The sequence below is a fragment of the Haliotis rubra genome, unplaced genomic scaffold (genome assembly GCF_003918875.1).
Source record: "Haliotis rubra isolate DU_JTF1 unplaced genomic scaffold, ASM391887v1 Scf106, whole genome shotgun sequence".
Lineage (NCBI taxonomy): Eukaryota > Metazoa > Mollusca > Gastropoda > Lepetellida > Haliotidae > Haliotis > Haliotis rubra.
The window spans coordinates 2,054,780-2,067,249 of NW_025764959.1; the positions used below are offsets into that span (position 1 = coordinate 2,054,780).

At 39.7% G+C, this 12,470-nt stretch overlaps 2 protein-coding genes and 1 long non-coding RNA gene across 6 annotated transcripts in view; 1 reads left to right on the forward strand and 2 right to left on the reverse strand.

Moving 5' to 3' along the window:
- The window catches only part of LOC124277663 (RANBP2-like and GRIP domain-containing protein 8), a 79,911-nt gene that overhangs the window by 13,042 nt on the left and 54,399 nt on the right, over positions 1-12,470 (forward strand). The window lies entirely within an intron of this gene.
- Positions 4,289-5,013, reverse strand: LOC124277710. The gene is made up of 2 exons (XR_006898901.1): positions 4,770-5,013; positions 4,289-4,351 (listed from the first exon to the last, which is right to left on the reverse strand). It is a non-coding gene; the product is annotated as an uncharacterized LOC124277710 (long non-coding RNA).
- Positions 9,056-9,898, reverse strand: LOC124277686. 2 transcript variants are annotated; one of them, XM_046713425.1, is made up of 2 exons: positions 9,179-9,898; positions 9,056-9,137 (listed from the first exon to the last, which is right to left on the reverse strand). In XM_046713425.1, exon 1 carries the CDS (start codon positions 9,885-9,887, stop codon positions 9,195-9,197), a length of 693 nt encoding a protein of 230 aa, XP_046569381.1. In that variant the 5' UTR covers positions 9,888-9,898; the 3' UTR covers positions 9,056-9,137; positions 9,179-9,194. The 2 variants fall into 2 exon arrangements, with proteins under 2 accessions (XP_046569381.1, XP_046569376.1); XM_046713420.1 differs by having other exon boundaries at positions 9,056-9,126; positions 9,168-9,898.

Consider the following 12,470-nt stretch of genomic DNA (forward strand, 5'->3'; position numbering starts at 1 on the left):
CTGAATCAAAAACCGTGATACGATTAATGGCTCTGTAATCTGAACAAAATCTGTAACTACCATCTGGTTTCTTCACTAGCACAATTGGAGAAGCATAAGGTGAATCTGAAGGTTCAATAACACCTAAGTCCAACATAGTCTGTATCTCTGCTGCAACAGTCTCTCTCATATGATGAGGTATTGGATAAGGACGTGACCTAACTGGATCTGAAGAAGTCAACCTGACCTTATATTCCATACAGTTGGTCCTCCCCGGCAAATCTGTCAAAACATCTGAAAATTCTGCCAACAACTCCTAACGTCTGTCTTCTGCACATCCGACAAATCTTGAGAAATGTTCACATCAAGATAAGTTTCCTTAGCCGTCAAAGGTGGAGAAACAATCTCAGGCAAATCCTTCTACATCTGACTCCACATTGTCATCTCCCACATCAACAATGCCTGTACAAACATACTGTGGTAAACTCACACTCACATCACTGACCACTGTACTACAGCTACTAGATTCCCTGTCAATATACTTCTTGAGTAAGTTAGCATGATAAGTCTTCAACTTATCCCCAACTCTAACGCGATAATTGTCAGAACCAAAACTCTCCTCTATCACAAAAGGACCTTTCCATTGTAACAATAACTTGTTGTGATTGGTAGGTAACAGAATTAACACCTTATCACCCGCTTTCATCTGGCGTACCTTCACCTTGCGATTGAAATGCTTCCTGTACCTGCCTGATGCCTTAACCAAAGATTGATGAGCTACCTCAATTGTCTCCTCTAACCTATTCTGTAAGTCCAACACATACTCATAGGTTGTCCTAGTCTCTGGATCTGGAATATCTTTTGTCCACAATTCCCTCAACACCTGAACAGGCCCTCTCACTTTCCTGCCATACAACAACTCGAATGGAGAAAAATCCTAGACTTTCCTGAGGTACTTCCCTGTAAGCAAAAGCAAAGCTGATAAATAACGATCCCAATCAGTTGGTTTTTCAGCACTTAGCCGCTTTAACATCAACTTCAGAGTGCCATTAAACCTCTCAACTAACCCATTACACATAGGATGGTATGGAGTGGTGGTTAACTGCTTGAGGGACAACAATCTACTAACCTCCTTCATGACTGATGACGTAAATTGAGCACCCATATCAGACAACATCTCCTTGGGGACACCTACCCGACTAAATATCTCCAAAAGAGCCTCTGCAACATACTCAGTTTCTATCCTCGGAAGAGCTACAGCTTCAGGATACCTAGTCGCATAGTCAACAACTGTTAGGATGTACCGATTGCCTCTATCAGTTACTGGATATAAAGGACCAATCAAGTCTACGGCTATCCTTTCGAAAGGTGTAGAAATTAATGGCATCTGACCTAAAGGAACCTTGCCAACCTTCCCCTTTGGAATCGTACGCTGACAAACATCACAAGACAAACAGTGCCTCCTAACATCACCTTGCACACCTGGCCAATAAAATTGTGAAATAACCCTGTCCAGCGTTTTCTTCACACCCATGTGACCACCCATCAAAGATTCATGACACACTTTCATAACCTCTGACCTCAACTCTGTAGGAACAACAGCCTGAACAACAGCCAAACCATCATGACTCACATACTCACGATACAACATCTCATTCTCACTGAAATATCGTGACACACCCTTCTCCGTCATCTTCTGTCTACCATCTTGCACCAACTTCCGGACTTTGTCTAACCCAGAATCCTCCTTCTGTTTCTGAATAAACTCTAGCCTACTCAAGGAAATGCCAACAGACTGAAATGTTTTCATTGGTTTCATACCTTGCTCCCTAACCTTCCTCTGACGCCTAGTCTCTACAGCACCAACAGCTTCAACAACCTCTACTACTTCCTCTTCAGGTAATGGATCCTCAGGAGCCCTTGCACCTGGAATATTCCCTAACATAACATCAAACAAAGGAGTCTCCAAACATGCTGCCTTAACTGTGCCCTTGTAAAATGGTGAATCTATAGGAACCCATGCTACTGGTACAGTACAAACCCTACCATCACCCATGGTACAGTTATGAAGCTCACCTTCCACAAAGCAATCCTCATCCACAAGAGATCTCTTGACAACAACTCCATTACAGCCAGAATCACGCAAGACATTCACTGAATGGCCACACAGTTTACCAACACGCACTGGCATAGTCCCACACATATCACACATCGTACCTGACGTTGTACCTGACGTCACTAGAGCGTCATCCTCACCTGAATGATCTGTAACACTAGTATCACTTCCTTCCACACCTTGAGAATCTATCTCACTCTTCTCTCCTACTTCTACAACTGGCTCACCGGACACATCACTGACACTCTCAATGACAACACTACCAGCACCTGTATTGCCCTTAAGTTTGGACTTCCACTTAGAACAAGAAGATGCCATATGTCCCAAATCACCACAGCCATAACATTTCCGCTCATGCATCGGCACAAACGTTCTGGAATCCCTCTTCTCACTCTGTACTGACTTCTTCACCTGACTATCTGAGCCCTTCTTGAACCTATCACCACCCTGACTAACTGGATGAACAGATCTACCCGTAACACCTTCCCTAGCCTCCACAAAATGTTCTGCTAACCTAGCCATTTCCCCAACAGACTCTGGCTTCCTCTCCTTCAAGAAAATACAAAGGCCTGTACTAACACCATGCAAGAGCTGCTCCCTCAACAACAAATCTCTAATTCCCTCCCAAGTCCTAGCACTGCCACTAAGATCTACCCACCTATCAAAATAATTCCCAACTCTAACTAAGAACTGAGTAAAAGTCTCACCCATCTCTATCCGAGCTGTCCTGAACTTCTGTCGGAACCCTTCCTCAGTCATCTCATACCGCTTCAGCAATGCTTGCTTTACCTCCTTGTAGACCTCCACCTTGTCGGGGTCTAATCGAGAGTAAACGTCAAGTGCCTTACCCTTCAATAAGGTGCTGAGAAAGGTTGCCCACCGAACCTCTGGCCATGCCTGTGACTTGGCTACACGCTCAAACCTTTGTAAATAAGCATCGATGTTATCTCTCTGATCATCAAAAGGTGGCATCTTAGGCACATAAGTAACAAATGGTGGCTTACCTTCCTGCTTTATACCTTCACCTACAGTACCCTTCTCCCCCCTCTAACTGCAGCTTCTTCTCCTCTAAGTCTAACTTCATGCTCTCTAACTTCATAACCCTTTCCTTTTCCTTGTCCTCATTCTCCAATCTAAGTTTCTCTATCTCTAGTTTCTTCATCTCCCGAACCCTTTCCCGGTCATCCCGTTCTAATCTATCCTTCTCCCTCTCCCTCTCTAAATCTGTCTGTTCCCTTACAAACTGCTGTAAATTCTCCCCTGTATAACCTAACTCCTTGCCCAATTTACATATGCCCACTAAATCCATAGTGAAACTAAGCAAAGTATCTACAGGTAAAAATGTATACTATCTAATACAAGGTAAGGTTTGAACAAAGGGACCCGTTATACCTCAGCACCCTACAGCCACTAGTACCAAGCAATGAAAAATGTGAAGGAAACCAGGCGCACGACACCCAATATACGAGCGTACCACACTCATACGAAAAGTAATTTGGAAATGACTAAATGAACCTACATATCTCACATGTGACAAAAAATCCCACCGCTGCCACCAAAATGTCACAATGCGAGATAAACCAAAGGTGGTGTTGAAATAAATATAATTTATTTCAAAACAAAATGAAATGGAAAATCAAGAAAAGTTCAAATATTCAGCTTGCACACCCCTTTCTCACCTCAAATACATTCATCCAAACATATCAGTCATATATCACTCAAATACACCTTCAGTACATCACTCAAATACACACTCAGTACTCCATTACACCAGCGGTACCCAATACACTCATACTCCTATACACAATACACAAATCAAATATAGGCATACAAATGAAACATTTACAAAAATGTAATATTCCAGTCCATATCTATTTGACGATCGGCTCCTATACAGGAGGTTGCACAGATTAATGGTATGTACAGTTCACGTCCTCACGAACACGGTCACACCCTGTCTGACGATACCCTGAGGCTACCCTGCCCTCCATACTTGTCACTGGACAACGTCCGGTCACAACACTGGTGAGAGGCACTGGTGAGAGGCATCGCTTAGCTGGTCAGCATACTTGGAGTTGACCCGCCACACTCAACCGGCAATACCTTGAGGCTACCCTGCCCTCCATACTTGGCACTGGACAACGTCCGGTCACAACACTGGTGAGAGGCATCACTTCGCTGGTCAGCATACTTGGTGTTGACCCGCCACACTCAACTAGCCAGCACACAGGCCGTCAAGCCAATACGGCCCCGACACTACACAAAGACAAAGTACTTGTTACACACACTTGTTTACGTCTTGAGCGTCACATACTCAATGTACACTAATCATTCAATTCACAATTCGAATGATAATACACACTTACTACTCGAGTGTAATATACTCAATACACAATCATTCAACACAATACAGAGTATTAAATACTCAGAATGATAATACACAGAGCAATGTCAGCATAATTACACTTAGAATAACATACACGTGTTATTCAACACAGACAAGTGATTATGCCTATACATACCCACTACAGTGACCAACAATTGCCATGTTTACATTTCGCCTGAGTGATGTTTAAATATCAACCTATGACCGACACTGTGCTATTCAATTCAACATTATGGACATAAAAATACAATCTAACAATTTCCATAATTAAATGCAAAATTTACTCACGCCATGATAATTTTCCTGGCTCAGCTTTCACACCGTCGCTCCGCTCTATCATATCACGACTGCACCCGTCACATCAAACCGTCCACTTTTATGACTAAGTCGCAGAAACTGCCTGCTTTTCACGTGCAATATCACTTCGCACACAGCCCAACTGCACGTACACTCACTCAACCGACACATACAGTTCAACCACACTATAAGAAACATCCAACGTATATACAGCTCAACCACATGTGATCTTGACACTGTTTCTATCGGTAAATTGTGGTTTGATAACTTAAATCTAAGAATTGGATTATGTATAGATTTGGGAAGGAAGAGGTAGTTTTCAAAGCATAGATTGTCTTTAACATTTTGGTAAAATTTTCCTTTCGGACTAGACGCTAGTTCACATCGCCGTGGTTGTAAATATTGATCTTTGAGTACTGTTTCTACTTTTGAAACCAAAAATTCTGATGAACATAGGAACGGGTAATCATACATTTCTGAGAGTCCGCAATCATCTAAGATCCGTTTGACAAATTTAAACCATTTCAATTTAGGTAAAGTGTTTGAAGAAGAAGGTATAATGAAATTGAATAAAAGGGTCGATAATTTCGTTTCAAGAGTGTTTGTAGCTAGTTTATGCCAGTATGATATTATTCTTTTATATATTTTAATATATAGCGGATATCTTCCTAATTCCCCATAAAGCATGATACTGGGGGGTTGAGTTTCGAAGACCACAAGCATATTTTAGAAATTTTAAGTGAGTTTTCTCTATTGTCGATAGACATTCAAAACCCCATATTTCTGAATCATATATTAGTATAGGGACTATCATAGTATCGAAGGCTGATATCAGACAATCTAGAGGTAAATTCAAATTGCGGGCTTTTTTCAACAGCGAAAACATTGCTTTAGTTGAATTTTCCACTAAACTTTTAATTGCTGTTACAAACCTTCCATTTCGATGAAGCTTGATACCAAGATAAGTATAACTATCAGCAATTTCAATGCGCTTGTCCCCATAAGTAAAACATAATTTATTCTTTGGATGTTCAGAGGGCCCACTTCCAAAGACAACTATTTTGGTTTTAGACAGATTAACTTTCAACTTCCACTGGGTACAATAGTCATGGAAAGCATTTAGGGACAGTTGTAGATCATTTGGGGTTTCACTTATGAGGACAGCATCGTCTGCATATAAGAGGAGTATGGGCCTTATCATGTTTGTTATACTATTTTCATCTACTTGTTGTAAGTTAATTCCAAGACAACCTTTGCTATAAAGAAACGATTCCACATCATTTATGAAAAGTAAGAATAATAAAGGGGAGAGGTTTTCACCTTGTCTCACTCCTGTGTTACATGGAAAGTAAGATGAAATATGGTTATCTAACATAATGGTAGATTTTATATTATGATACATATTTTTAATGAGGGACAAAATTTTCCCACTTATACCATATTTGAATAATTTATGCCATAAACCAGCTCGCCATACAGTGTCAAAAGCTTTTGTGTAATCAATGAAAACACAATATAGTTTTCGTTTGGAAAGTTTAAGAATTTCAAATAACACATGTATTACAAATAGGTTGTCGCAAGCAGAGAAACCTTTTCGAAAACCTGACTGGGACGGGGATAAAATATTGTTTATCTCCACGAAATGTGAAAGTCTTATATTAAGAATACTAGTGAATAGTTTTCCAAAACAACTTAATATGGTAATGGGTCTATAGGAGTTTGGGTCCATGGGGTCACCTTTCTTTTTATAAACAGGTTTAATTGTGCCTTTAAGCCAACAACCAGGAACAATTCCGGAAGTTAGTATCAGGTTGAAAAAAGTAGTCAGAAGTGGGATTATCTTTTCTGAAGCGTCAATTATAAAATTATTTTCTACCAAATCTATTCCAGATGCCTTATTTCTTTTTAGGTTCTTTATGGCAGAGGCAATTTCATCACTTTGTAATGGTATCGTTGAGAATATTTGTATCGAATGCAAAGTTATCGCTATCGTCATTCTCAATGACTTCATCCTCACATTTCGTTTCATTTACCTTTTTAAAATATTCATAAAAGTCACCAATGCTTGGTGACTGGTTTGTTTTTTTACACTCCCGCTTATTTAGTATTTTCCAGTATTCTTTCGCTGAATGCTTTTTTTTGTTACGAAACTGTTTAGTTGTCTCTTTAGAAAATATTTTAATACATTTATCCATACATTTTTTATAAGCACGGGACGTTTCACAAAACTTCTGTCTGTGTAACGTAGTTTTAAATTTTCGAAAGTCATTTTTAGATTTATGAAATTTTTTACGCATATTTCTACATTCAGTGTTGAACCAAGGCTTGTTGATTCTACCAGCTTTCGATTTGGGAAGTTTAGCATGAGTCTTCCTTACACCGAATGTTTCACGTGCAGCATCAACTAGCACGTGCGCTATGTCAGAAGCGATGTCATCTACCGTATCTGGGTCAACCCCTGACTCACACGCTAACTCTGTGCGTCTTTGAATGACTGATAGCTTTTCAATTTTCAAGTTTTGACAGAACGTAGCAGATTTTTCAATATCATAATGGTTTGGCTTACTAGTTTGGAGGATTTGCTCTTGTACCGGATTACTAACGGACTGTGAAGTACTGCTGCACGTGGCGGTTTTTATTGTAAAGTGGACAGGGCAATGGACATCAGAATATAGAGGTGAGAAGTCAAATAGTTCGAAGTCTTTAGATTTTTACATAGTTCGATCAGTTTAAATCCAAAATTGTTGCCTTTATCATCGTCTTGAGAAATTCTATCACGAGAAAGGTTTAGATCATCAAGGATAAATTCAGGGTTTATTTCAGTGTTCATTTCATCTAGGTCCATATCGAACTCATCGACAATATGTTTGTCTAATGATAGGAAGTCCTTCATATTATTAGTTCGTGCATTGAAGTCACCCATTAGGGTAGCATAATCACTAAGAGATAGGTAGTACAAAAGTGACTGTTCTATTTCATTAAAAGCATCATTATTTACATATTTTGAACCTTCGGGTGGTAGGTATACTATGCCAATATACATATCTTGGTCTATATGAAACATATTTTTATCTATTTGTATCCATAATATATATCTGTAATCATTTTTTAATATTGTGACATATTTTTCATATTCAAGTTTTATGGCAACTCCAATTCCACCAGACTTTCTAGCTGCATTCGCTCTGTGCTGTATATATATTTCATAACCGTCTATTTTTATGTCATCAAAACAATCTGTTTTAGTTTCTTGAAAACCTATGATATCATGGTCTTCTATGAGGCTAACAAATTCATTATATTCAAGTCTTTTTCTAAGACCACACACATTCAGGTTAAAAAAATGTATTACACTGTTACAATCATCATCATCATCATCATCATCATCATCATCATCATCATCAACAACCTTCTCAGCTTTATTAACATCAACTTCATTATCAAGAGCATTGCTATTAACAACAGCATCTTCATCTTCATCCCCATCATGACCATTTACAGTTACTTCTACTGCTTTATCTACTTCAGACAAGTTGTCGATAACAGCATAAATTTTCTCATCATCAGGAATTGGATTGATATACATGTAACACCTTTCATAACTTGCATCATTTTTTGTGATATTCTTATGAGAAGAGTTATTGCTGGTATTGCTGAAAGTATCAGCAGATATGTTTGTGCTTCGGCTTGTCTCCAAATTTGGTTCAACTAGGTCTATATCAGCATTATGAATGCACACATTTGATGTCACAGAGGAGGTTATAATATGAGATGGACTAGGGGGTTTATATGCAACATATGTTATGGTATTCTCTGAAGTATTAATGTCACTTGCATTGTTGTCAATTGTCATGACTGGTCCTTTGTACATATTTGTAATGTCACATTGTGCAAATGGCCTTTTTGGGCTTTCATTCGATAAAATTATAGAAGATGGGTGCGTTACTAGGAAGTCATTGGTTATATCCTTATCAACATGTACTGGTGACATGGGATGGTTATCCGCTTGAAACGAACGAGTTATATTTGAATTCTTACATATGAATCAGGTACATTGTTGTCAGAGTTGTAAGTTGGGTTGTTTTTGTATGTGTCTATGTCCGTTGGAGACCTGTCTTCAGCTACGCACTGATCAGTATGCAGGTTTTGACCACCGTGCCTGTCCTAGGGGATCCTTCGGGTGGATGTTACAGTTGGGCGTCTGTAAGGAGGTGGGGTGGATACCTCTTGTAGTTTCCTGTCTACATATAGTTTATCTATGACCATGTAGGCCTGTTTACCTTGTCTCCTGGCATCTCTCAGCAGGGGCATGAGCACCTCCCTTCGGTATTGGGCGACCTCATCTGGAAACTGCTCCATGACACTGTAGGGTTTACCTTTTAGGCGACGAGCTGCTCCCTTTACCGTGTCTCTGTCTCATGTGTATATAAACTTTGCGATGAGGGCGCGCGGTCTCATTGTTCCTCCATGTTGTTGTTTAGCTCCGATCCTGTGAACACGTTTGAACTTCATGATATCACAGTCTACTTGGAGGTGCTCCTTAATGAATCCCTTCAGCACATTCTCGCAATGCTCCAGGGTAGGCTGGGGTTCTGTTTCGCGGATACCAGTAAATATAAGGTTGTCCCGCATGGACCTACACCTGAGATCAACTGTGTACTCTCTCAGAGCGAGGTGGTCTTCCTTTAGGCGCGATATGTCGGGTGCACATGCATCCACCTTACCCCTCAGTGATTGTAGATCCGCTTCTAAAACTGCTTTATCTGCGTTCCATCTATCGAAACCATCACTGATGAATCGTGTGCTTGCTTCGACTTCAGTTATACGTGTTTTAATCCCATCGATCTCCTGAACTTTCAACTCAAGCCTAGCCATATTTGCCTTAATAGAACTCACATCATGTTCAATAGCATCGAGCTTAGCGAGTTTGGCATCCATCTGCTCCAACTCTGCTAAAATGGCTGCCGTGTCGGGATTGTGTTGAGTTTGCTGAGATTGGTGGTAAAGGTTTTGTTGGTACTGACCTTGGCTTTGCATATACACTGGGGGGAATGGTGGTTGTGTGTAGACCGTGTCCAGGGAACTTCTCACAGCTTCGCCTACGTTCATATCGACGGGGCGTTTACTTGCCGAGTCAGACTCGGTAGCACTAGTCGAGGATGATGATGTTTAATGCTAAAAATGCATGAAGCATTTTTGTCAATGGTTATAGCCTAGCACGATACGTCCACGAAGTTCCATTATATACGTATAGGTGGTGATTCTTTGCGTAACACGTTCAGAATAGCATGCTTTTACCCAAAATTTCGTCTGAATCTAAAAGTTTTCGTTTACGAGGATACTATCCATTGCTGCAATATGATTGGCTGCCTTAGGTCACATGCATAATTTTGTCCAATCACGATCCTCATAGCAGACTGTGGCAGAAAAGCGTCATTAGAAACCAATCTTTATCCAATAAAATCGCTTCTTACAACTGCGAAAATACTCTTGGCAAGGGTGCAGTGATATTTGTTGGATGTTCAGAGCTTTCGAGCGATGCCTGCCATCAAATGAATTGCCTCACATGTTATCCGTACGAAGCTTCCAAAACGGAGGTATTTCACGCTGTTGTATCACGTTACCGAGTGGAAAGCCACTGAAATCGGGAAATAGACAACCATACATATTATTTCAGAAATCTTTTTATTATTCCCCGCAACGCGTTTTGCGGGGGGTATTAAAATGGACTCCGTGCGTGTGTGCGTCCGTCTGTGCACATTTGTCTTTTCCGGTACAGAACTCTAAAACCGTTCAATATTTCTTCACCTAACTTGGCACATAGATAGATCTGGTGGAGTACTGGTGCCTTTTGGTAGTTTTGGAATTCTGAATAAAACTTTTTTGGCGTTTCCATGGCAACAAGTTCGACTTAGAATGAAATTAGTGGTAGTGCTCTTTTCCGGAGCTGAACTCTAAAACCGTTCACTATTTCTTCACCAAACTTGGCACATAGATAGATCTGGTGGTGTACTGGTGCCTTTTGGTAGTTTTGGATTTCTGAATAAAATATTTTTGGCATTTACATGGCAACAAGTTTGACATAGACTGAAATTGGTGATAGTGCTATTTTCTGGAGCAGAACTTTCAATACTCTCCTTCCACTTTTCTATATACACACCTAAATATTTGACATAATCATAACTCGCAGACATAATCATGAAGAGTATTTTGCCATTGCTGGGGATATTGATGACTTTGTCTTCTTGTAATAATTTTCCGATTACGTAAAAATGAATATATAAAAGAAAAGGTAAGGGGATAGTATGACATGTTACATATGGAAAAAAATCGCCGCATCGTGGTTTATCTGGAAAGTAAGATTGCATTTTCATTAAATATTAACTTATTTACGTTGTAGTTGTATTATTTGAATAATATGATAAAAACTATATTTCATATTTATTAACAGAAGTATTAGACCTTTCAAATGGTGTATAATATGTAGTCGCAGTAATGTTTTACAAGCTGATATTTTCCTTGGTAAACACAGGCTTCCTCTAAGATCTCAGGGTCTCTGGGAACTCGGTGTCATGGTAGAAAATGCCTCTGGTCGATTGATGTTGAAAGAGTTAAACGGATGAGGTGGAAATTTCAATTTAATCTAATGTTTTAAAAATCCTGTCATTTATTAAACGCACTTGCCAGGTGTCATTGATATTTTCAACCAGGTAATATAGTTCACTATTTCATCCTTTGTTGTTCCCCGCCTCAACGCGGAACGGGGGACTATGTATTCAGCGGTGTTCCGTACGTCCCGATTCTTGTTAACGCGATATCTGATGAACTGTTGTAACCAATGTCTTCAAATTTGGTGACAGCCTACATTGGGAGATTATGCAGACACCAGTCGATTTGGGTGACCCTGACCTTATTTTCAAGGTCACCACAACACTTTGACCACTTTTGAAACTGTTGTTAATGTGATATCTCATGAAATGTTGTACCCAATGTCTTCAAATTTGGTGACAGCATACATTGGGGGATTACCCAGACACTAGTTGATTTTGGGTGACCTTGACCTTATCTTCAAGGTCACCACGACACTTTTCACACTGTTAACTCTTGTTAACGCGAAATCTCATGGACTGTTATACCCAATGTCTTCAAATTTGTTGACAGTTTACATTTGGGTATTACACACACACCAGTTTTTTTGGGTGACCTTGACCTTATCTTGAAGGTCACCACGATACTTTGACCGCTTTTTAAAGGCGACCCAAAAATAAAAAGTAGTAAATATAGATATTCCATTCTTTAGCGGCGGGGAACATTGCCATATCAGTGGCAAACACTTGTTGGGTATACAATATCCACTACGTTGATTTGTAATCCGCTAGTTTTTCTCAGATATTTCAAATCTGAACTGTGTATCGTCTGTAAAGCCAAGGGAAGTAACATTTTTCTTTTTCTTTGAAGTTCAGCTATCTTAAATGGTGAGCGAATTAGCAGACAAAGTAAATAATGTTTATTGTAGTTCTATTCCTAGCAAACATTTTGAAATAAAATAATTTTAATTTACTTTCATTATGTTGCATAGGGCAAGTACAATTTTGGTAGGACGAGTGGAAATTTCATATATCTCGCCCTGCAGGGCGAGTGCAGACTTTTAAATTTTTCGAGCCCTGAAGCATCAACAAGGCTCACGTTTCT